This window comes from Somniosus microcephalus, chromosome 14 (assembly GCF_052327205.1).
Source record: "Somniosus microcephalus isolate GS21.2 chromosome 14, FLI_Smic_1.0, whole genome shotgun sequence".
Classification (NCBI taxonomy): domain Eukaryota; kingdom Metazoa; phylum Chordata; class Chondrichthyes; order Squaliformes; family Somniosidae; genus Somniosus; species Somniosus microcephalus.
In genome coordinates, this window is record NC_141000.1 from 28,883,854 (window position 1) to 28,909,916 (window position 26,063).

Genomic DNA, 26,063 nt, shown 5'->3' on the forward strand with positions numbered 1-26,063 from the left:
TCTTAAATCTGAACAATTTGCTCACCAGGCCATGTGGTCACTTGGAATCAACAACAGCTTTACTTTCTGGCTGTTACAGAATTGGTGCTAATCTTTATCATCTGTCCTGTTGAAGAAACAAAGTTTCATGGCAACATAAGAATGGAACAAACATTACCAAAGTAGATTATCTGGTCATTTATCTCATTTGTTTGTGGGACCTCTGTGTGTGCAAATTGGCCGCTGCGTTTCCTACAACAGTGACTACACTTCAAACAGAACGTAATTGGCTGTAAAGCGCTTTGGGACATCCTGAGGTAGTGAAAGATGCTGCAGCACTGCAATTCTTTTCTTTTATTATCTCACATATCATTCAAATAAAAAATTATTAATGTAGTTTGATAATGTTAAATGGATTTGTTAGCCCCCCCTTTGGTTTTTGGAATGTTGAGTTGTACTTGAATTAACCAGTATTGCACGAGAGAAATTTAAGATTTTTTTTTGGAGCAGGAGAAAGCTATTTGTCTCAACAAGTCCATCTGTTTTCGATTGACCTACAGCTTTTAAAAAGTTCAGTTGCCATACAGAAAATAGTTTCTTGACACATGACTGATGAGAATGAGAGTTTGGCCTTCTATTTAATTGTTTCATTATAACCTCTTTAAATTGCAGATTATAGCTTTGGTAAAAATGTTCTATCATCACATAAATCGCCACTAAGATAATCAATGCCATCTATCCATATATTAACATAAATCTTGTGGCTGCAACTTATTTCCAGTCTAACTTCTTGTTGTCATGATTTTTGGTTGTGTTTTTAAATCAACGTTTAACACTGAGATTGCTAATGTAATCATTTAGAATGGAAATCCTGCCTGCAACGCTGTAGTTGCAGGGCCTGGCCAGTCAGTGGTGCTGTGGAGCAAGGCATTGAAGTCTTTTCCAACTTGGTCACAAAATCATCAACTGCCCGTGAGCAATTCACTGGTAATTTGAATACCTCCAGCAGTACTTACCATGAATTAGACTTGCCCTTATAGACAACTCGTTAAATAGATTCTGTAGTCTGATACTTTATTGTAGATTTTAACAATTGGGCAGCTGGCTGGTCCATTTTGATATACCTCCAGCTCTGGGCCAGTGTAATATCGGGTGGCCCAGGGGCCAAGCCGGCTGGAAGGTCGGTCGTAGCCCACATCATTCCTGTGGAGCCCTGAGGAACGTCCTGCCTTACAAAGGATTGACCGAGCAGAGCGTCCACGGCGTGCAGTCCACCCAGTAGTCCGTTAAAATCACATCAGGATCCTATGTATGTCATAGGATCTCGCTTTGCATAGATTAAAAGGCTCCTGCCCGATTCAGGCTGGTGCCTGGGCCACCCAGAGGAAGGCCCCAGGAAAGATGGTGATGGAGCGGGGCGGTACGTCGACCACCTCGAATCTAACTCTGCCACCAGCCCGTTTCCGCTGGGCAGAGGTAGTTAAAATTTCTCTTATATACCTTGGCATTTAAAAGCCCCAGAATATCTGCATTCCCAGTTTGCTATCGTACTGCTTATTGCTAATGCACTAAAGCTCGCAACTTCCAATAACAAATACAGCTTCCAGTATGGAACAGGATAGGATGGTGGTAAACTTGGAGCAATCATTTCTGTCTGTGAGATTTCTGATTCAGTGATCCGGCTATCTTTCTCATTTCCTCAACAAGACTCTCCCTTCTTTGCAAAGATAATTTTTCTTCTTCAAGATGTTGCAGGTTTTGATGTAGTTCTGTTAAAGGAGAAAAAAAACAGGAGTGAGGCTTTTGTTAAAGAAGAAAAGAAAGATGTATTTATATAGCACCTTTAATTACCTTGGGACTCCCCAAAGTGCTTTACAACCAATAAAATACTTTTGAAGTGTAGTCACTGTTGGAATGTAGAAAATGCGGCAACTAATTATGCACAGCAAGCTCCCACAAACAGCAATGTGATAATGACCAGACCATCTGTTTTTAGATGTTGGTTGAAAGATAAATATTGGCCTACTAATTCTGTTTCTCTCTCCACATTTGTTGCCTGACCTGCTTAGTGTTTCCATCATTTTCTGTTTTAATTTCAGATTCCCAGCAGCCACAGTATTTTGCTTTTGTACAAAGTAATCCTTACCAGATTGGAATTCTGACATGATGTCTTGAAATGAATCCATAGTTAGAAGTATTGCCCACGCAGTGTCATAGTCTGAAAGAAAAGTGTTACAACAAAGTAAAAATAAAATCAAGTGATGGATTTAAACTTCCTGAACTGCAGCTTAAAGATCCAGATAATCCTGCTGTGTTGTCGACTTTGAATCACGTAACAGGCAATTACTTGCACTGTACTGGTTAGTGAAAATTGCAACACTTATTTAGTTTTACCCCCGCTCTCCACCCTGGATTCGTTTCAATTTAACTTCAATTTAAAAAAAAATACGCAGCAAATTAAATGCGCTGCTGGATGTGGTACTGGGCCATTCGGACTAAAGGTCCCAGGGTCAACCCCTGACCTGTGCTCAATCAGCGGGCCTGAAGGTCCCGGGGTCAATCCCTGACCTGTGCTCAGTCAGAGGGCTAAAGGTTCCGGGGTCAATCCCCTGCCTGTGCTCAGTCAGCGGGCAAAAGGTCCCGGGGTCAATCCCTGACCTGTGCTCAGTCAGCAGGCTAAAGGTCCCGGGGTCAATCCTTGGCCTGTGCTCAGTCAGCGGGCCTGAAGGTCCTGGGGTCAACCCCTGACCTGTGCTCAGTTAGCTAATCTCAGCCAGGTAGCAGTTGGTGCGCTAGAATTAATTTCAGTGCTCCGAGTTAGAGAGTGGGGAACGGCCAGGTGCTTGCCTCCAGATCATCATCAATTGACTGGTACTGGGTGGGGACAGATCAGATTTGGCTGTGATGTTCTCCGTGATAAAATAGCCCGCTGGCAATCACTATCTAGGTTTGGAGCTGCAAAAAAAGTGCAGCATAAACGTTTACGAATATTAAAGTTGCTTATTTCACTGTAGACATGTCATAACTATAGTTCATTATAAATACATCCTGTATATATTGTAATGTGACATAAAGAGAGAGAAGAAAAAAAGGACTTGCATTTCCATAGTGCCTTTCCCGACCTCAGGACCTCTCAAAGAGCTTTACAGTCAATTAGATACTTTTGAAGTGGAGTCACTGTTGTAATGTAGGAAACGTGACAGGCAATTTGCACACAGCAAGGTCCCACAAACAGCAATGAAATAAATGATCAGATCATCCATTCTAGGCACTGGTTGAGGGATAAATGTTGGCCAGGACATCAGGAGAAATTTCCTGCTCAAGGGCAGACTGCGGATCAGTTTAACATCTCATGGCACCTCTGACAGGACGGCACCTCCGACAGGGCAGCACTCCCTCAGTACTGCACTGGAGCATCACCCTACATAATGTGCTCAAGCCTCTGGCGAGGGAGTTGAACCCTCAACCTTCGGATTCAGAGGCAAGAGTTCTACCACTGAGCCATGGCTGACACCTGGAGATGTGTTGGACCTAATGGCCTTCTACTGTTTTTTGTAGCAAATCGAATTGTTACAGTTTGGGTTTCTCCCCAATACTTTTGTCTCGTGTTCGTGGTAAAGGCAGTTTCCATGAGCAGATTGCATCTGCATGAACCAAAACCACTGTGCATGTGTTAATGTGTCCAGGGTTCAATTAACCCCTATTTTTATATCTATCGCTGGACAATGCTTGCTACGTTTACCAGGTTCTCCTGCCAGACCACTGTGTAAGTCTAGGTTGTCAGACTTACTGACAATTGAGTAATACACAGAAGCCAAAACATACAGATAGATACAGAAGCAGCAACATGATATTTTTAAAACAAGAAAACTGGAACCAGTCCACAAGGGGTTAATATATTCTTTTCAAATGTGTTTCTTTCAGGATCTGATAATGTAACAGAATTTTTGAACGTGACATATTTTTCTCTTGGTGGGCTTTCAAGCTTTACACGGACGGCATGCATTCCAGCTGATCCATGGAGTTTGGCTCTCTTCCCAGAACTAAAAACTACAGGAGAATCCCAAAGCTTTAATTTAGATTTATGGATATCTGAAGACACTACTGTCAATCACCTGATCAAAAACACAGTAAGTAGGAACTACTGCATAGAATATTAATGAAGAATTTATCACATATTATTCAAGTCTTAAATAGCTGAAGTCTTGACAATGTACAATTTTCTTTTGCACATAAGACGCAGTGTTTCAATCTTTAATTTCCAGATTAACCAATTTTGCACAGTTGCTGTGGACATCCCATCTCCGATCCTCCACTTTGAAACCTAGTCAGAGGCCAGTTTCTATTTTAACTATTTAACTAGCTATTTTAAAATGCTGCATGAAATAAAGACAGAAATTTCCCTATTGTCGCATGCATGAACACATGCACTCCTGGCCGCCCTCCCACGTTCTACCCTACGTAAACTTGAGGTCATCCAAAACTCGGCTGCCCGTGTCCTAACTTGCACCAAGTCCCGTTCACCCATCACCCGTGCTCGCTGACCTGCATTGGCTCCTGGTTAAGCAACGCCTCGATTCCAAAATTCTCATCCTTATTTTCAAATCCCTCCATGGTCTCACCCCTCCCTATCTCTGTAATCTCCTCCAGCTTCACAACTCCCCGAGATATCTGCGCTCCTCTAATTCTGCCCTCTTGAGCATCTCTGATTATAATCACTCAACCATCGGTGGTCGTGCCTTCTGTTGCCTTGGCCCGAAGCTCTGGAATTCCCTGCCTAAACCTCTCCGCCTCGCTACCTCTCTTTCCTCCTTTAAGACGCTCCTGAAAACCTACCTCTTTGATCAAGCTTTTGGTCACCTGCCCTAATTTCTCCTTATGTGTCTCGGTGTCAAATTCTTTGTCTTATGCTTCCGTGAAGCACCTTGGGACGTTTTACTGCATTAAAGGCGCTATATAAATACAAGTTGTTGTTGTTGTATGCACCTGCTGCAAAGATCAGATACATTCTGGACTGGAACAATCCACAATGACTGCAGACTTTCACAAAAAAATAAGTCTGTGGGCCTCACTTAATTTAATGGCAGATTTCTGTGTTGGTGACAAAATGGATGATTCCGCTGTGGAAGACAGCTGGACAGAGCCACGTACCACGTACTATCATTTGTAAGGTTAGATTAACATCATGCAGTTTCATTTGATTAACATTTGGGGCTGGGGAGAATTTTCTTGGGATTTTTTCCCCGATAGTTCTGTGCACGGGTTGGGTGGAGGCGGTGGTAGGGTAACTTGTTCACGCTTTGTAAAGGGAATGGGTTTGATGGGCTGAATGGTCTTTTCTTGCTGCAAGCTTATTATAGCTAAAATAATGAATTCCAAAGTTCACTCCCTCCCGTCCCTTCCCCCAGCACCCCTCCCCTCCCCACCCCACCCCATGACGTGTGCTTGCTCTTTCTGGCCCCTTCCTCCAAAGGCACTTCTTGTCATGGTGTGGAGATGCCGGAGTTGGACTGGGGTGGACAAATGTAAGAAATCACACAACACCAGGTTATAGTCCAACAGCTTTATTTGAAATCACAAGCTTTCGGAGCGCTGCTCCTTCTTCAGGTGAAGTGGAGAAATGCATAAAGACACAGCTTATATAGTCAGAGAATCATGTCAGATGTTTACAGGTAACCTTTCCAACCGCCATTTATCACACCTCGGCAGAGAGATAATCACAGCAGTCAAAGGTGTGAATGGTGTCCAAACAGGTCAGTCAGGGAAACATTACATCAAAGAACAATGAGGTGGGGTCACAAGGGGTCAAATATTGCAGATGCTGGGGTCTGTATGAAAAACAAAAAAAGACAAAAAACATTTTTGTGTAGATGCGGCCGGACCTGCTGTGATTTCCAGCCAAAAAAAATGTTTTTTGTCTGTTTTTTTGTTTTTCATACAGACCCCAGCATCTGCAATATTTGACCCCTTGTGACCCCACCTCATTGTTCTTTGATGTAATGTTTCCCTGACTGACCTGTTTGGACACCATTCACACCTTTGACTGCTGTGATTATCTCTCTGCCGAGGTGTGATAAATGGCGGTTGGAAAGGTTACCTGTAAACATCTGACATGATTCTCTGACTATATAAGCTGTGTCTTTATGCATTTCTCCACTTCACCTGAAGAATGAGCAGCGCTCCGAAAGCTTGTGATTTCAAATAAAGCTGTTGGACTATAACCTGGTGTTGTGTGATTTCTTACTTCTTGTCAGACCTATTTGTTTAGCCAATTTTAAGCTGTACTTTCTGGTTTTTGTTATAAGCTGAGTAATTGGGAGGACTGAAAGAAAATCCTGAGTATATGTTGGGGAAATAAGAACCAGTGTCTGGTGTTGGGCTGCGGCAGCTGATTGGCATGGGGAAGTGGGAACTGGTTGCAGTAGAGGGGTCCTGGGGAGAACAAGTGTTGCTGTCTGGAGATGATGTTCAGGAATGATACTCAATGCTTTAAATAACTAGCTCCCTTTCATTCCAAACTGTTAAATTAGTTTATGGGACTTTCAGCAAAAACTTAAGTCTGACCTGGGTACATTTTAGCTTGTCAAGTAATTAGCATTCCCACCCGGAATGGACAACGGAGAGGAATTGCCCCTCCGGAATTACAGCAGTGCTGACATACTGACAGCGACATACTGATGAAGGATGTTGACCCTGTCATTATGTGCCATTGACTAAACCAGCATAATGTGAATCTTGCTATGGTATGGGTGCCAATTAGTGCTACTACCTATAAGTACAGGTTGAAATGTTGTGTGGTGTCTAGGAATTGAATTAACAGCCATCTGGAAATAGCAGAGATCCTGGAGATTTGAAGAAGGCTGTTGTTCTAGAAAAAGAGGTTAATGTAGTTACTAAAAACTAACTTTGTAAGCCTGTAGATAGGAGGAAGTGGGAGATCATGGTCTCTTTCTTACACTTTTCTGTGATGTTCTGTATCTGTCACCAACGTTCCCGCTAATGTGGGTGGCCGCGCAGTGGTCTGGAGGACCCGCGCAGGCCGCTCACTGGCTTTTACATGGAAAAACCGCGCATGCACAAAAATTTGAATGGGTCGCGCAGCCAGTTAAAGGGACTGTGCACAAATAAAAAAATTAGAGGGAACATTGCCTATCACCATGCACAAGAGCACTTACTATAGCACAGTGCTAATATAGAGTAATTAGTTATTATAGCACAGTGCTATAAAAAACATGGTGTCATCTGTTTAAACAAAAAATGCAACTAAAATAACCTCTTGCACATTTCACTGTATTTTTTTCTTTACAAACATCAGTTTAAGAGCGTTTATTCAGATTTAGTAGAAAAAGAAGTCCACATCCAACTGGAGCCACTACTCAGTCAATGTAAACATACCTTTATTTGTGGCATCATCATTAACTATATTTTGCTGTATGGAATTCAGATCTTTCTGGATTTTCTTAAAGATCTTCTCCACACATTGAGCTTCCTTACATTTCTTCCAGAATGTCTTTGCTTGTCCTGTAGCTGTTCAAACACAATTGGGAACGAATGTTAACTGCACAGTAAACTCCATATTCGAGCAGTTCAAGCCATGTATCTGGCTCCCTGCAAAGCACCTTCTTACCAAGAGTCTTAATTCCTACTTCTGTGACTTGTTCCCAACACTAAGACATGTGTATCGGATAGTGGAAGTGGGAAAAGGCACGAAAGGGTTATGACAGAGAGAGAAGTTGGAAGCTGAAGTTAAGACAAAGGTCAACTAACAAAGAACAAGCATTTTTGTGTATTCTGGCCAGTGCCCAAATCTTGAACAGACTTGAGCTTTATACAAAGTTAAGAGTTGCTGAAAAGAAACCTACCAGTTTTAGTTTCTCTAGTTCTATTTAAAATCAGAGGAGATAAGCCAAGGATCTTAATAGATTCAGACTATAGGGCAAGGTAGCTGAGCGTTTATGGCACTGAACTAGCAACTCAGAGGTCACCAGGGAAAGCCAGATAAACACATGAGGGAGAAAGGAATAGAAGGTTATGCTAATTAGAGTTTGATGAAGAGGGGTGTGAGGAAGCTTGTGTGGAGCATAAACACGGGCATAGACCAGATGGGCCGAATGGTCTGTTTTTGTAAATTCTACGCAGTTCAAATCCCACTATAATAAATTGTGAAAATGAATTCAATAAAGCTGGTAAATTTGTGGGCCGGCAGCAGAAATTACCATGCCAGCTTGTAATTAAAAACCCAACTGGTTTACTCAGGGAAGGAAACCTGCCACCTCTACCCGATCTGGCCTACTTTATGTGGTTGACTCAACACCCTCAGGGCAACTAGGAACGCCAGTGCCGCACACACCCCAAAATTAAATAAAAGCCACATCCAAGAACAAACAAAAAGAGTGGAGCCATGAAATTAGGAGCACTGGTTGCTGTTGGATCGACCCACCTTAGTTTCAGAAAGACCTTGTCACATCCAATTGTTTCTTAAATGATTTCAGGGTTTTCACCTCTGCTATTCTATCTGGATGTCTATTCCATGTACTGATCACTTTTTTTTTTGAAGAAGAGGAGAATTTCTGGTTATCAGTCCTAAATGCCGCAATCAGGGATGTTGTCATATCTCAAACAGTTATTGTGAGTTGCAGTGTGTTCGGCACATGTATGAGATGGAAATCTCACATCTACCAAATTCCACTGGAAGGCAACATTACCTGAATCATCACAGCTTACACTTGTCATCAGACAAGGATGTGACAGTACACTGATATGGGATTAATAATACGAAAGTTGGCAAAAGTGTATTCCGAAACCAGAACACCCGATTGAGACGATAGCAAAATACTACGGATGCTGGAAATCCGAAATAACAACAGAAGACGCTGTAAAAACTCAGCAGGCCAGGCAACATCCATGGAGAGAGAAATAGAGTCCACGTTTCAGGTCAAAACCCTTCTTCAGAACTGAGAAAAAGAGGCAGGACATGAAACAGATTAAAAGGCAGTTTGGGGGCTGGGAAATGAGGGAGGGGATGAAAGAAGAAACAGCTCACCTTGAATATTTCTTAATGTCTCTTCTTTCGTCCCCTCCCCCATTTCCCAGCCCCCAAACTACCTTTTAATCTGTTTCATTTCCTGCCTTTTTCTCTCAGTTCTGAAGAAGGGTTTCGGCCTGAAATGTTGACTCTATTTCTCTCTCTCCACGGATGTTGCCTGGCCTGCTGAGTTTTCCCAGCATCTGCTGTTACTACACCCTATTGAGAGTTGCTTATCATGATAACAGTGAGGATCTTTACAATACTTGGAGGAAACTCTTTGAACAGCACAACTTCCTTCCTACAGATTTATCAGCATATAACTAGCACCAAGCAGCAACCATGGAGTTTGAATATTAAAACAACACGCAATACTTATATCAAGACAAAAAATAGCAGGAGCAGTTCCTCAAGTAGTTGTGCCACCTGACTGAATTAAGAACTGAGTAGAGCAACTTGATTTCTTGAATATAGAGCAGTTTGTTTTTTATTACTTGATGGTTCATGCGGTTCACTGCTTGTGGTTGGGGTCTCTTCTATAGTCTGCATTTCGACTTCCTGTTGTATGTCTTCAATCTCCTCTTGGACTTCCTGCTGTAAAAAAACAACACAATTCTAAGTAAATGGATTCTTGGCTCCACAGGTCTATGTCAATTCTGCTAATAATATACTGTGTCCCAAATAACATTTTGGGATACAGTACATGAGTAATTTGAGACATCTTACAGAGTAAGTGTAGCGTGCTTGGGACTTTGGACCTATGGTTCCCAAAGCTCTCCACCACTGGGGGTATTCCTCGCCTCATGTCTGGGTCTGTTGTAGACTAACTGATAGAGATTGATTGCTCTGAGCAGTCAACAACTCCATTATTGTTGTATCATGTGACTACCAGGATGGTAGAAGGTGAACGAGATGGACTTTGGTCTTTTTCATCTAGCGGTTCTTAGGTTCCCATGAGTGCTTGGCTGGCTCTGGAGCTCACTCACTGATCTCCCCTATTTTCCTATGGAGTAGTGTCTGGCCTCTACCAAGGGATATTGTTAACTCAGACAGGATCAGCACTTTCAAAGGTTGCCTGAACATGCCACATGTTGCCTAGGTACCAATATCAGCCAACAAGTTGTGACGCACTTGTCCCTTTATCAGAGATTTGTGAAAAATTCTGGTTACAAACCATACTAACCTGCAAAACCAGAACTGCATTGCCATTAACCCCATTTTCTCCCTTTTTCAACTTCGGAAGGCATTGATTCCGCAGGTGTTAGGTGATTTCTGGCTCTCCTAGCCAAGTGGCCATTCTTCATTTGCAAGTGTAGATAGCGATAGCAAGCTATTTGGTCATTGTGGCATCACATTCAAGCCTGATCCTATCCTCGCTCAACATTTACACATCCACATACTTCGGCATGAGTCACTAGATAGTAATTAGGAGTGGGCTCGCTGGCTGACTTTCCTGCTTCTAGATTCCAAGACCAATTGTACTACCCCTGCTGTCACTTCAGCTGAGATCAGCTAGCTCGACACAGAGCAGCAGTCAGAGTAGGGGGCATGATTAAGAAGTTTGCAGATGATACAAAAATTGGGCGTGTGGTTGATAGTGAGGAAGAAAGCTGTAGACTACAGGAAGATATCAATGGACTGGTCAGGTGGGCAGAAAAGTAGCAAATGGAATTCAATCTAGAGAAGTGTGAGGAAATGCATTTGGGGAGGGTTAACAAGGCAAGGGAATACACAATAAATGGTAGGATACTGCGAAATGTAGGGGAACAGAGGGACCTTATTGTGCATGTCCACAGTTTCCTGAAGATAGCAGGACAGGTAGATAAGGTGGTTAAGAAGGCATACGGGATGCTTTCCTTTATTAGCCGAAGCACAGAATATAAGAGCAGGGAGATTATGTTAGAACTGTATAAAGCACTAGTTAGACCACAGCTAGAGTACTGTGTACCATTCTGGTCACCACATTATAGGAAGGATGTGATTGCACTAGAGGGGGTACAGAGGAGATTTACGAGGATGTTGCCAGGATTGGAGAATTTTATCTACAGTATGAGGAAAGATTGGATAGGCTGGGCGATAGCAAAATACAGCGGATGCTGAAAATCCGAAATAACAACAGAAAACGCTGGAAAAACTCAGCAGGCCAGGCAGCATCCGTGGAGTGAGAAACAGAGTTACCGTTTCAGGTCGAAGTCCCTTCGTCAGAACTGGAAAAAAGCAGGAAATGGAAAGCAAGTTTAGGGGCTGGGAAAAGGGGGAGGGGATGAAAGAACAAAAGGGAAGGTCAGTGATAGGATAGAAATCAGGATATAAATCAGGAGAGATTAAGAGACATTGAGAGATATTCAAGGCAAGAGGAGGTGGTAATGGGACAGGTTAAGGAACAAAGGATGGCTCTAGATGAGGTGTGAATTGCGCTGGCAGAATGAAGGATCATAACCTCGGCCCCTATCACATTTTTATCCACACTTTTTGTTTGGCCCTTTTTTTCTTCCCTCCCACATGGCAGCTGTCCTTCATTCTGCCAGCGCAATTCACACCTCATCTAGAGCCATCCTTTGTTCCTTAACCTGTCCCATTACCACCTCCTCTTGCCTTGACTATCTCTTAATGTCTCTTAATCTCTCCTGCTTTCTATCCTATCACTGCCCTTCCCTTTTGTTCTTTCATCCCCTCCCCCTTTTCCCAGCCCCTAAACTTGCTTTCTATTTCCTGCTTTTTTCCAGTTCTGACAAAAGGTCTTCGACCTGAAACGTTAACTCTGTTTCTCTCTCCACGGATGCTGCCTGGCCTGCTGAGTTTTTTCAGTGTTTTCTGTTGTTATTTTGGATAGGCTGGGGTTGTTTTCTTTGGAACAGAGGCCGAGATGAGATTTGATTGAGGTCTATAAAATTATATGAGGGGCCTAGACAGAGTGGATATTTCCCTTAACAGAGAGGTCAATAACCAGGGGGCATAAATTTAAAGTAATTGGTAGAAGGATTTAGAGGGGATTTGAGGAGAAATGTTTTCATCCAGAGGGTGGTGGGGGTCTGGAACTCACTGCCTGAAAGGGTGGTAGAGGCAGAAACCCTCATCACATTTTAAAAGTACTTGGATATGCACCTGCAGGGCCATAACCTACAGGGCTACAGACCAAGTGTTGGAAAGTGGGATTAGGCCGGATTCCTATTTTTCGGCCAGCACAGACACGATGGGCTGAATGGCCTCCTTCTGTGCTGTAAATTTCTATGATTATATGATTCAAACCAGGGCCTTCCGGCTCTGTGGCTCAGTGGTGTGGTGCCTTACCAACAGAGCTACTGAGGATGCCCTATCCATTAAACCTTTAACAGTAGATGGGTGTGTAAAGTGTAATCTCCTGATTCACCTGAAAACCATCAATTTGTGGTTGCGTTTGGTACGTTAAAATGCAAAATTCTTCCAAAAAAAAACGCAGAAACTTGCATTATATCCTTCTTAGGCAGTCCCTCGGAACCGAGGATGACTTGCTTCCACATTAAAAATGAGTTCGCAGGTGACTGATGAGTCCAATGCGGGACCTACAGTCTCTGTCACAGGTGGGGCAGACGGTGGTTGAAGGGGCGGGTGGGTGGGGTGCTTGGGTTGACGTGCGCTCCTTGCGCTTAGCTTCCGCTTGCTCCCGGCGAAGAGACTCGAGGTGTTCGGCGCCTTCCCGGATGCTTCTCCTCCACTTTGTGCGGTCTTGGGCCAGGGATTCCCAGATGTCGGTGGGGATGTTACACTTTTTCAAGGAGGCTTTGAGGGTGTCCTTGAAGCGTTTCCTCTGCCCACCTGGGGCTCTCTTGCCGTGCCGGAGCTCCAAGTAGAGCACTTGTTTTGGGAGTCTCGTATCGGGCATGCGGACAGTGTGACCCGTCCATCAGAGCTGATTGAGCGTGGTCAGAACTTCGATGCTGGGGATGTTGACCTGAGCAAGAACACTGACGTTGGTGCGCCTATCCTGCCAATGGATTTGCAGGATCTTGCGGAGGCAGCGTTGGTGGTACCTCTCCAGTGCTTTGAGGTGCCTGCTGTACATGGTCCATGTCTCTGAGGCATACAGCAGGGCAGGTATCACTGCTGCCCTGTAGACCATGAGCTTAGTGCCGGGTTTGAGGTCCTGGTCTTCAAACACTCTCTTTCTCAGGCGACCGAAGGCTGCACTGGCACAATGAAGGCGGTGTTGGACTTCGTCATCGACATCTGCTTTTGTTGACAGTAGGCTCCCGAGGTATGGAAAGTGGTCCACGTTGTCCAAGGCCTTGTCGTGGATTTTGATAATTGGGGGGGCAGCACTGTGTGGCGGGGGCAGGTTGGTAGAGGATTCTTGTCTTACGGATGTTTAGTGTAAGGCCCATGCTCTCGTATGCTTCGGTGAAGGTGTTTACGATGGTTTGGAGTTCGACCTCCGAGTGAGCGCAGACGCAAGCATTGTCTGCATACTGTAATTCGATGACAGAGGATGGGACAACCTTGGATCGGGACTGGAGGCGACGGAGGTTGAACAGTTTCCCGTTTGTTCTGTAAATTAGCTCCACTCCAGTGGGGAGCTTACTGAGGGTGAGATGGAGCATTGCAGCAAGGAAGATTGAGAAGAGTGTTGGTGCGATGACACAGCCTTGCTTGACCCCGGTTTGTACGTGAATTGGGTCTGTGGTAGAACCGCTGGTCAGGATCACGGCTTGCATGTCGTCGTGAAGCAGGCGGAGGATAGTGACAAACTTTTGAGGGCAGCCGAACTTGAGGAGGACACTCCATAATCCCTCATGGTTGACAAGTGTCAAAGGCCTTTGTGAGATCAAAGAAGGCCATGTACAGTGGTTGGTGCTGTTCCCTGCATTTCTCTTGTAATTGACGTGCGGTGAAGATCATGTCCATTGTGCCCCTTAGTGGGCGGAATCCGCATTGCGACTCTGGGAGGAGCTCTTCGGCCACTGGGAGAAGGCGATTGAGGAGGATTCTTGCGATGACTTTCCCTGTGGCAGATAGCAGGGAAACTCCTCTGTAATTACCGCAATCGGACATGTCACCTTTCTTGAAGATGGTCACAACTACGGCGTCTGAGATCCCCTGGCATGCTCTCCTCCTTCCAGATAAGAGAAATAAGTTCATGAATTCGCGCCAGTACTGCTTCTCCGCCATGCTTTAGTGCCTCGGCGGGGATTCCATCTGCTCCTGAGGCCTTGTTGTTCTTCAGTTGTCGGATGGCCTTTTCAACCTCATGCTGGGCTGGGGTTGTGCTGAGATGGTGGCGGGTAGCATGCTGTGGGATAGAGTTCAGGACACTCGTGTCGAAGACAGAGTCATGGTTAAGGAGATCTTCGAAGTGCTCCTACCAGCGGGCACTGACTGCTTCCCTGTCCTTGATGAGTACCTCTCCGTTCTTGGCCCGCAGTGGGGAAGGGCTTTGGGTGCTTGGGCCGTAGATGGTCTTGACTGCGCTAAAGAATCCACGCACGTCGTGGTTGTCGGCTAGCTGCTGGATCTCCTGCGCTTTCGCCACCCACCATCTGTTCTTTAGGTCGCGAGTTTTTTGTTGGACCTCGGCCTTCAGGCGCCTGTAGAGCTGCTTTCTTGCTCTCGAGTTGTGTTGTTTCCAGATCAGGAATGCCTTGCGCTTGTGGCTTATTAGCTCCTGGATCTCCTGGTCGTTCTCGTCGAACCAGTCTTGGTGTTTCCTGGTCGAGTGACCGAGCGTCTCTTCACAGGTGCTGATTATGGAGGCCTTGAGTGCAGACCAGACGCTGTGGGAACTCTGTGTCTCTGAATCACTGGGAGTCGTCAGGTTGTTTGAGAGGCGCAGGCTGAATAGGGCTTTCTTAACGGGGTCTTTTGAGTGCTCCAGCGTTAATTTTCCTGCGGCATTGTTTCTGTTTTGGGGCTACATTGATGGAGATGACAGAGGGGAATAGGTGGTGGTCTGTCCAGCAGTCGTCAGCTCCTGTCATGGCGTGGGTGATGCGGACGTCCTTGCGGTCCCTCATTCGGACGATGCCGTAGTCCAGCAGATGTCAGTGCTTGGAACGAGGGTGTTGCCATGAAGCCTTGTACTTGTCTCTCTGACGGAGCAAGGTGTTGGTTATGACGAGGCCATGTTCTAAGCATTTCGACAGGAGGAGGGTACCGTTGGAGTTGGCTTTCCCTACCCCCTCTCTGCCGATCACACCTCCCCAGAGGTCTGTGTCCTTTCCAACTCTGGTGTTGAAGTCGCCAGGGCGGATCAGCTTGTCGCCCGTTGGGACTCGGGACAGGGACTGTTCGAGGCTGGAGTAGAATTCCTCTTTGGTCTCGTCTGTGGCTTCCAGTGTTGGGGCGTACGCACTGATGACCGTAGCGCACTGGTTTCGGGCTAGGGTGAGTCGAAGAGTCATGAGGCGCTCGTTTATACCACTAGGGGAGTCTCTGCATTATATAGCACCTTTACCATAGTCTACATCCCAAGTCACTTCACAGAGACATGAGAAAAACAAATGCCGAATCAGAGGAGGAGATACTAGGAGGGGTGACCAAAAGCTTGGTCAAAGAGCATGGTTTTAAGGAGGGTGGTAAAGGAGGCATGTGTGGTGGAGAGAGATGGGGGTTTAGGGAGGGAATTCAGAGAGTGGGATGTAAGCAGCTGAAGGCATGAACACCAATGGTGGGATGGAGGTGGGAGGTTGGTATACAAGAGGCTGGAATCAGAGGAATAAAGAGTTCAGGCAGGGGTAAAGTGTTGGAGATTACAGAGATCAGGAAGGACAAGGGTAAGGAATTAAACACAAGAATAAGATTTTTAAATTTGAAAAGTTTGGGAACAAATGTAAAACAACAAAAAATTAACTTTTGATAGAAAAAGTTCAAATGTTTTACCAGAAGATGGATCCACAATTTTTTTTGTCACAATAAATATTGACATGGTTAATTCCATTTGGTTAGGCAACTAGAGTAGAGGAATACTTGAATTCAGAACTCCTGGTTAGGAGTCAAGTCTGAGAGCTGCTCATTATTTACCTATTCCAGTTACTGCATAGACCAGTTAGAGTCAATGAGCAAAGCAATTCAAAAGAACTCTTGGCTGTTTTCTGCAGATGTATTGGATGAGTTCTCACTTTTAGAACACCAGATGGAGTACCCCTATGAGAGTGAGGTGTTCCATCTTTGAGGGTGAAAAAACATTCACCTCTCATCACTGAACTGAGCTTCTTACCACTCGAGCAGAGTAGCAATGTTGATTCTTTTGGAAAGAGCCAGACCATAGACATGGAGAAAATGTTTCCGCTTGTGGGGGAATCCAAAACTAGAGGTCATAAATATAGGATAGTCGCTAATAAACCCAATAAGGAATTCAGGAGAAACTTATTTTCCCTGAGAGTGGTTAGAACGTGGAGCTTGCTACCACCAGGAGTAGTTGAGGCGAATAGCATAGATAGATTTAAGGGGAAGCTCGATAAACACGAGGGAGAAAGGAACAGAAAGATATTCTGATAGGATTAGATGAAGGTGGGTGGGAGGAGGCTCGTGTGGAGCATTAACACCGGCAAAAGCCAGTTGGGCCAAATGGCCTGTTTCTGTGCTGTAATTTCTATGTAATTCTATGTAATCCTGATTTCTCATGTGGAGGAAGAAGCACAGTGACAAGAGGCCTTAAATACGGTAATGATGTCTGCCCAAACCATGCTTAGCTTGAAGTATTTATGAGAATATGTGATGGAATAAGCTCCACTTTAGAACTGAAAAAGTTAAACTAATTAAAACACTTGGCCACCGTTGTATCCTTTAATCATCCAGGTACCTATTAGCATTGTAGCTCAATGTGGAAATCATAATTCTAGTTTCATTCAGCTCTAGTATCTTGTAGGTTTATATTTAAATAATTGTAACCGGTGAACTACAGGCTGCTCTGTAACGGCACACATTAGAGATACCAGAAACCCAAGATCAAATCCCTGATTGTCGCATTCGGGGCTTCCACACACAATGAGGTGTTGATCTCAGTTGGGTTCTCAGGTGCAACACCAAGAGGAAGGAAGTGGGATTCCACCTCAAGTTGTGTCCCAGCCCCCCACCATCTGGTATGGTAGGAATGTGGGAGATCACGATTTCAATATAATTACAAAATATTTAACCTTATCAAACGTACTTGGTCTATGTTCGTGCTTGTATCACTGCAGTTTCCATTGTTTGCCTCAGTATCCTCTGTAGAAAGAAGTATCAATTTGTGTGAGGCTCTTGAACGTTCAATAATTCGTTCTTTGAATTTTACACAACAGTTCAGAAATTATTTTTTTTATTCATGAGACCTCCGCGAATCAAACGATCTTTCTAAAAGCCTGCTATATAAACAACTGTGAACACCACCATACTGACCATGACACACCGTAAAGATTAAGAGGCGGGGATAGTTGTTTAGTGGAAGTTGTATGGTTTTAGATGGAAATATCTTCAGGATATTTCCTTCATGATTTCATCTGTTAATTTCCCTGACATATCTTTGATATGTTAAGGATAAGGAATGACAAAAGAATGTTGCTATCAATGAAGATTTATTCTGGTACTATTAAAAATGTTTTAAAATAACAGGCTGGCCTAGTCTCACTCCAGCTCCTAACAGTGGTTTGCAGATTCAAGCTTATACTTACATAGCAGTGATTTTCCCAAAATAGTCAGGTGAATGTCTCACCAGGTCCTCATCTCAGAGGAAGGGGTAAAACTGACCTAATCAGCTCATCCTGCAGCAAAGCACAGCTCCTTACTGACTGATCTCTAAGGGACATTGCTAGTGCTGTCTGTCGCCTAGACTACCCCATCTCTCAATTGAAGGATGCAGTAGAATGGTTTCTGTGGATGAAACATGGGGTGAAGTAACACAATGTAGCACCATAATAGAAAATTAATTTTTATCTAGCATTAAACAAACCACATTAGTGAGAATCCTGTCTCCAATGTAAGATCAAGGAGAGTTTTATTTGTGTATTTTGAGGCTATATTACCCACCAAGACCATGTATCCTCTCTTTACCCTGTTTTTCTCCCCATATAGGTGAAAAAAGACAACAGATGAGAGGGCAGGGCGGCCTGCTTGCACCCAATCCCTCCTGCCAGCGTTGCTCCCAGCCAATAGCCAGAATGCATGTGCCTGCCGCATTACGGAGATGCCCCTTTCAATTCTCCCTGCCCCTGGCACAGTGAAACACGTGGCTCATGCTTGGGCCTTCTCCATACTGAAACCGGGAGCTCAGCAGACTGAGATCAGAATACACTGTCATGGCACAACAGATCTCCAACATGGGCTGTCATCTCACTGGCCAAGTCATCACTTTACCTAAACAAGTATTTAATTGAGTGAACAGATAAATAAATAGGAACATTGGCATTGCTGACTTTGGACCCATGGTTCACAAAACTCTCCACCACTGGGGTTTTCCTCGAGTCTGTTGTAGACTAATTGATGGAGATGGATTGTTATGATTAGGAAACAACTCCATTTTCATTGCATCATGCGACTACCAGGATGGTAGAAAGCGAACTAGATGGACGTTGGTCGATTTCCGTCTAGTAATTCCTGTTCTATGCCACCTTTTCCATTCACATTACAAAAAACACATAGTGGCTGAGGTTTTCTGCCCTCCCCTGCGGTCCGAAGTTTACCAGTTACATTGAACAATCACTGCTGGATCTTGCAATGGGCAATGAGCCAGAACAGATAGGAGAAGTAAGAGTAGGGGAGCATCTTGGTAGTAGTGATCACAACATTGTAAGGTTCAAGATTAGGATGAAGAGTGACATAAGTAGAACAAAGACTAGTTGGGCCGAATGGTCTGTTCCTGTGCTATATATTTGATGTAATTCCATGTAATCCAATAGGAAGAAGGATGTGCCACACTATTCACAACTGAATGATTAATTGCCAAGACACTGAAGCTCATATTGATGCCGCGTTTGGATTTACTATTTGCATTTCAGCTCAGCTAATACAAAATAAAATGATCATACCTGGAATGGGAGGAGAATCTGGACCTACATTCTCGGTATTAACAACAGCCTGTAAAGAAAAAAGTGTTGCTTTTAAGTTTGAGCAGAAAAACGTGTAGATTAACATATTACCTCGACACAAAATCTACTTAATTACACTACAATGGTAATTAAATTAAATTAGATAAAATCTACTTAATTACTGGTTGGTAACCAGCGGACACAGATTTAAGGTAGCTGGCAAAAGAACCAGAAGGAAGCATTTATTTTACACAGTGAGTTGTTATGATCTGGAATGCACTGCCTGAAAGGGCAGTGGAAGCAGATTCAATAGTAACTTTCAAAAAGGAAATTGGATATATACTTGAAAAGGAAAAATTGGCAAGGCTATGGGGAAAGAGCAGGGGAGTGGGATTAATTGGATAGCTCTACCAAAGAGCCAGCACAGGCACAATGGGTTGAATGGCCCTCTTCTGTGCTGGATTCTCAGTTCGAACTCTGGGAATCATCCAGCACCAGATGCAGAGAGACTGAACCCCAGCAGGTGATTCCTTGGCCAAAGTGGCAGAATCACCTTACCTAAGGAAGGATATACTTGCCATAGGGGGAGTGCAACGAAGGTTCACCAGACTGATTCCTGGGATGGGGGGATTGTCCTATGAGGACAGATTGGGTAGACTCGGCCTATATTCTCTAGATTTTAGAAGAATGAGAGGTGATCTCATTGAAACATACAAAGTTCTTACAGGGCTAGACAGGGTAGATGCCGGGAGGATGGTCCCCCTGGCTGGGGAGTCCAGAACCAGGGGTCACAGTCTCAGAATAAGGGGTCGGCCATTTAGGACTGAGATGAGGAGAAATTTCTTCACTCAGAGGGTGGTGAATCTTTGGAATTCTCTACCCCAGAGGGCTGTGGAGGCTCAGTCATTGAGTATATTCAAGACAGAGGTCAATAGATTTTTGAATATTAAGGGAATCAAAGGATATGGGGATAGTTCAGGAAAGTGTAGATGAGGTAGAAGATTAGCCATGATCTTATTGAATGGCGGAGCAGGCTTGAAGGGCCAAATGACCTACTCCTGCTCCTATATCTTATGTTCCTTATGTTCTTATCATGTGGAAATAAAGCTGTGTTTATGCGCTCAGCATCGAACAGAAACTACCTGCCAGTGAAGCCCACAGGTGTGATGGAATCGGAGTGCTGGTTGACATCTTTCTTGGGTGCAAAACGGGAACAAGCAGGTTGTTGCCTGGGCTTGTTTTACACTTTTTAAAGAAATAAGTGGATTCTAATTCCCGCGCTCTGGGGGGAGTCGCACTGACTATCGGGCAGATACCTGGAGCACGGGAATATTAAATCTATCGATTTAACTGGAGTGCAAAAGCAGATCAGGCTGACAACAAGTCTGCCCTCTTCCTGAGGAAGACGAAGGCACCTTCTCAGGGGGAAGTAGTAAGAACTACCATGATGCTCCCCACTAGTCTGCAGTAATTATGTTTTGATTGCTTTTTATTTTTATATGCATGAGCATTGGGTACGATAGTGTGGTGGTTATGTTACTGGACCAGTAAACCAGGGAATGAGAGTTCAAATCCCACCATGACAGTTTCAGAATTTGAATTCAGTTTTTTTTTTTAATCTTGAAATTAAAAAACTGCCATCAGTAAAAGTGACCGTAAAGCTGTCGGACAGGTGTAAAAACTCAACTGGTTCTCCAATGCCTTTCCTCCAGTCCCATAGTACAGGAAACTCTTATTTTATCCGGCACCAACGGGACCGGCGTGGTGCCGGTTGATCAAAAAGTCCGAATTACAGAGAGGTATACTTACTAAGGTACGAGAGCCCCGTACACGGCCATAGGTGCAGGAGCCCCGGTTACACGGCACTTGTGCAGGTGTTCCGGTTACACGGCCACAGATCCAGGAGTCCCTGTTGCACAGCAACAGGTGCAGGAACCCCGGTTACACGGCCACAGATCCAGGAACCCCGGTTACACAGCCACAAATCCAGGAGCCCCTGTTGCACGGCAACAGGTGCAGGAACCCCAGTTACACGGCCACAGATCCAGGAACCCCGGTTACACGGCCACTAATATAAAGTAAAACTTACCTGAACCTACTCCTGAATTTTGCCGGTTAAGAGAGGTTTCTGGTTATTTAGGTGCCGGTTAAAAGAGAGTTTCCTGTATGTGGTTGACCCTTACAGCCCTGAAGGTTTGAATGGATGGGCAACACATACTGCCTTGCCAGTGCTGACCACAACCCAAGAACAAAAAACAAAACGACTAGTAGATCTCCCGGGTCATCGCTCGTGGCAAGGCAGAGGTTATGCTGTTCAAAACAAGTTTAGTGTCTTTTAAAACCTTTTTGCAGGTCATTTATTCCATTAACTGCCTCATTGTGACAAGAGTCTGTATTCCTGAACTCTTAGCATTCTCTCCCCCACCCTCATTGATTTTGTTCAGCCCCAGTTTCCAGTTCTGGTAAAGGGTCCGCACTCAAATGTCAATCTGTCTTCTCTTTGCAGCTACTGTTTGTTAAGGAGAGGGGCATTACACCAGTTATTACAGAATGCATTACCCTGCTGGTAAGGTAGGACTGCGTCCCTTTAGGTCCTAAAGGTCTCAGGTGACACACAGGTGAATCACCTGCTCCAGAAACACTACCAAGTGTTACAATTAGGGACAATGCAACCTACAGGTGGATTTAAGCATCAAACACTTGGATTCAATTTACAGAGAGGTGTTTGCCGTTAAATACTTTTAACGATACAAAAGTCACAACGCAAACCCTCCTCAGACAGTGCTCTGCCTCATGCTACCCCCTTGTTGCTGTCAGACTGTCCAACTTGCAGAGATCGCCGTGGATGGCATGTCTGCCTCTACTTGGTCAATCATTCAAGGAGTAATAAGTGAGGGCATCCTTCCTCACACTGATTTTGCTCCCTCCTCAGTGATACTCAAACGCACCTCTTTCAACTGGGCTTCAACTTGACTGTCTCGAAGAGTGTTTCCACTGAGCAAGGAGGGTGACCATTCTGCTTACAGGAAAGAGAGAAAGAATAATTAAAAATGAAGAGCATACAAATAAGATTCTCCGTATAATCAAACTTAAGAATGTCACATGGGAATTGCAAAAACAAAAATCACTAAATAGCCATTTACCTCTCAGAGAATGGTTTAAAACTAGAAATAAAAGAACATTTCAAACCAGAGGCAGTTTTAATATCCAACAGGTTGACAGCATTGGCTCAGTGGTAGCACTCTCGCCTCTGAATCAGAAGGTCGTGGGTTCAAGTTCCACTCCCGAGACTTGAGCACGTAATCAAGACTGGCACTTCAGTGCAGTGCTGAGGGAGTGCTGAACTGTAGGAGGTGCCGTCCTTCAGCTGAAAGAGTTCTCATCTGCCTTCTCAGATGGGTGTAATAGATTCCATGGCACTATTCGAAGAAGAGCAGGGGAGTTTCTCCCAGTGTCCTGGGAATTTATTCCTCAACTAGCATTACCAAAAGAACAGTGATCTGGTTATTATCACATTGCTGTTCGTGGAACCTTGCTGTGCGCAAATTGGCTGCCATGTTTCCTACATTACAACAGTGACTACACTTCAAAAGTACTTAATTGGCGGTGAAGCACTTTGGATGTTCTGAGGTCCTGAAAGGTGCTGTTTAACGCCAAGTTCATTCTTAACATTCAAAATTGTTAGGGTAGCAGAACTGTATTTACATGGTTAAAAAGTAGAAAGGTGGAAATGAACACAGAAAAAGCTAAAGTGTTTGTGGGGCTTGAACAGCCCAATCTAACTCGAAGGGTAGTTGGCAAGGGAAATGTTCTTGCCACCCTGGGGTACTTTTGTTGGATTAGAGGTGGACACATTCTTGGAACAGTGTAGAAGGAGCTCTGAACTGAACCCATGAATCTGGCTAAGAGTGGACGAAGTCCTGACGAAGGGTTTCGACCTGAAATGTTGACTATTTCTCTCTCCACCGATGTTGCCTGGCCTGCTGAGTTTTTCCAGCATTTTCTGTTGTTATTTAAGAGTGCACAATGCTGTTTGTAGGTGTAAATGAGCAAAGTAATCCATTGCCCAGCGCGCCCCTACTTGATGACGAGCACATGAAGGATTTCACAAAATGACTTGTACTAAGGTACACTATGGTGAAAGAACATAAGAATTAGGAGCAGGAGTAGGCCATACGTCCCCTGAGCCTGTTCCACCATTCAATAAGATCATAGAATGGTTACAGCACAGAAGGAGGCCATTCAGCCCATCAAGCCTGTGCCAGATCATGGCTGATCTTTGACCTCAACTCCACTTCCCTACCTAATCCCCATATCCCTTGTTTACCTAGAGTCCAAAAATCTATCTATCTCAGCCTTGGATATACTCAACAAAGTAAACATTTCTGCTCCTGATCAGCTAACTGAAACAGTAACACGACCCATTAAATGAGCACAGAATGTTTTACCAACTACCATGGACACCGAAGCAAAACAAAAGCTGGCCCCAGCTCAAACAGAAGGGCTGTTTGGCTTTCAGCCTGGGTCAACAGTTCCCACAGCAACCTGTCATTTTCGCTGATTTGACTTGCGTTTCATCAGATCTTAGTCAAGTTACTACTTGGCACATCTGTTGTAGTTGATGCCTACCCATCATTTAAAGAAGAAAACAAAGTTAACCTCCTTGAACTCTCTGATCTGCAGCGCACAGATTTTCTACCCGCACGTGGCACCAAGCCTCAATATCAGCCCTCCATTTTTCCAGACATATCATGTGATATAACATCCTTAAGCTGGACTCCTCCAAAACCAACAGGAACATTGCTTGGGGGAGAAGGAAACCCTCAGCCAAAGTAGAATGGTCCAGTCCTGGAAAGACCTATGTCTAAATGACTGTGGCAAGTCAACTCAAGTGGCAGGTAGCGCCAGTGACGATCTGCTTCGGAGGCACTGAATGCATCTACAAGGCTGCCTGACTGCAACAAGTGCCAAGTATAATTGCTGTGACAATGTATCGCTTACGATCATAAAATGAACAAGCTTTTATCTGTACTGCCATTACCTCTGAATTTCTTTCAGTTCATTCAATAACTGTATCACCCGTGTAATTAAGACCTTGTGTCGTTTTCATTTAAACCTATGACAGTTAAACGTACCCTCTGAAGAGCCGGTCATATTTTCTGCAAAATGATTGGAGCTGGAAGTACAGAATTCCTGAAATAAAAAAATACACACGTTGATGTGGAGAGCAAAGTAGGGAGTGGGCAATGAGTGACGTTACTCTGCTCAGACCAGGCGGTTATGTAGGTAAACATGGCAGCTAATCAGCACCTGTAATGCCCTAAAAGCAGCCAAGAGATGAATGCCCAGCGAATTATTTATTTGGTGGTACTGGTCAAGGTAGGAATTTTTTTATGCCAGTTAAGACTCAATCATTGCTAAATTGGAACTTTCACAATTCCCATTATCCATTACAAAACAACTATGGAGCAAAGTCAACAAATTCAAAGATTAAACTACTTGACTTGAGGTAAAGTTTGCATGGTTATGTTACCTACCTTGCTGTGCTTTCCATCATCATCATTTTCAAGCTTCCTTTGTTTTGATTCCTGTTCTGTATGTAATGCAATGCAAACAGTGACAGTTAGCCGTTACATTTCTTGATGAATTTAATTGTGCCAACACCATTTTATTTAAAAGTTTCTGCTTCCACATATCCTACTGAATTTGCCATTATGCAAACTCACTGTAATGTTTTAAATACAATCTGAATTTCCTAAACAAACAGAACTATTCACTTGTTGAAGGGTCATTAAAAGAGAGCGCTTTTGGGAAACCATATTCCAGCAACAGCTTGTTGTGAATGCAGGCTGGAGAGTACATAGAACACATGCTAATGACCAGATTTGTGTGTATGTTGTTGGTACTGGGGCTAGTAGTGGCAGCCCCAGCTGCACAAAACAAAGGTGCTATGAATTTGAATCAGAAGTTAATGCTGTCAAAGAAACAAAAAATTCCACATTAATTTAAATGTATTGTTGATGTACAGGAAACTTAAGTGACATTTCACATTCTATGTATGGTAAACAATGGCATCATATCTATGGTGACCATACTGCCAATACTACGCCAAAGCTTCATGGAACCAAAATTTGAATAATGTTGGTAGCACATCAGGCATAAGAAAGAACAAATAAACGCATTTATATGCAGGAAACTCTCGTTTAAACGGCACTTAAATATCTGGAATTCTCTATTAACCGGAAAAACTCATACTCCAAAAACAACACCTCAATAACCAGAAATGTTGCCGAGTCCGAGTCTCCCGCGGTGGCCGAGTTAGTCAGTGGGGGTAGTTCTCCAAACTGCCACTACTCGGCTTCTTGGCGCTGTCGGAAGTCCAAACACCTCAATAACAGGAGTCTGACTCTCCCGCGCTGTATAAGTTTTGTTTTACTGTTAAGTAATTAAAGAGTTATGGATTACCCTCAACTGGCAGTACTGTACTTAATCAAGCATCTTCCACCATCCATTTAACACAACATTCTGTAGGTGAGTATCCAATTACTGCATACTGCACATTTCTTGATTTTTTTATTTTTGTTTGTTAAAAATAGCCTCGGTAGATAGCCCTCTCCGTCATCCGGAATTTTTAATCAACCGGCACCATCCCCGTCCCGTCGGTGCCGGATACCAAAGAGTTTCCTGTAAGTGCTTTTCATGTCTTCAGGATATCCCAAGCACTTCACAGCCTATTAAATCGTTTTGAAGTGTAGTCATATGGCAGCCAATCTGCACACGGCAAGATCCCGCAAGCAGCAATGAGATAAATGGCATAATAATCCGTTTTAATGATGTTGGTTGAAGGGCAAATGTTTGAAAGTTTGATGGCAAATCAAATGCTGGCTCCACAGTGGAGCCAGAGTTCAATTTACCATCAAACTTTCAAACATGGCTGTCAAAGTCGAGCAAAAGCTCCATTGCTAGGTACAACCAGATCATGTGATTCTACTAGCATTGACCAATACTGTGAGGTCACAGTAACACTTCCCTTCCTTGTGTGAGCAGCAAGTCTGCACAAAAATTTTATGAACAAATGTTAATGC

General features: G+C 44.0%; 1 protein-coding gene and 1 long non-coding RNA gene across 8 annotated transcripts in view; one reads left to right on the forward strand and one right to left on the reverse strand.

The window, feature by feature from the left end:
• Positions 1 to 462: 462 nt before the first annotated feature.
• Positions 463 to 26,063, reverse strand: part of phf11 (PHD finger protein 11) — a 66,161-nt gene continuing 40,560 nt past the window's right edge. For 3 of the 7 annotated variants that reach the window (XM_086006427.1, XM_086006428.1, XM_086006429.1), the window contains 9 exons: positions 24,516 to 24,571; positions 24,114 to 24,171; positions 21,927 to 21,994; positions 18,979 to 19,027; positions 17,127 to 17,182; positions 9,499 to 9,598; positions 7,375 to 7,506; positions 2,126 to 2,197; positions 590 to 1,748 (listed from right to left, as the gene is read on the reverse strand). In XM_086006427.1, the coding sequence (XP_085862553.1) occupies positions 1,624 to 1,748; positions 2,126 to 2,197; positions 7,375 to 7,506; positions 9,499 to 9,598; positions 17,127 to 17,182; positions 18,979 to 19,027; positions 21,927 to 21,994; positions 24,114 to 24,171; positions 24,516 to 24,571 (716 nt within the window). In that variant the 3' untranslated portion in view covers positions 590 to 1,623. Of the gene's footprint in view, positions 1,749 to 2,125; positions 2,198 to 3,078; positions 3,157 to 7,374; positions 7,507 to 9,498; positions 9,599 to 17,126; positions 17,183 to 17,625; positions 17,825 to 18,978; positions 19,028 to 21,926; positions 21,995 to 24,113; positions 24,172 to 24,515; positions 24,572 to 26,063 lie in introns of those variants that run through there. The other 4 variants (XM_086006425.1, XM_086006424.1, XM_086006426.1 and 1 more) reach the window with 4 other exon arrangements.
• On the forward strand, positions 3,110 to 25,449 carry LOC147107408 (uncharacterized). Its single transcript, XR_015080791.1, has 2 exons — positions 3,110 to 4,109; positions 18,026 to 25,449. It is a non-coding gene; the product is annotated as an uncharacterized LOC147107408 (long non-coding RNA).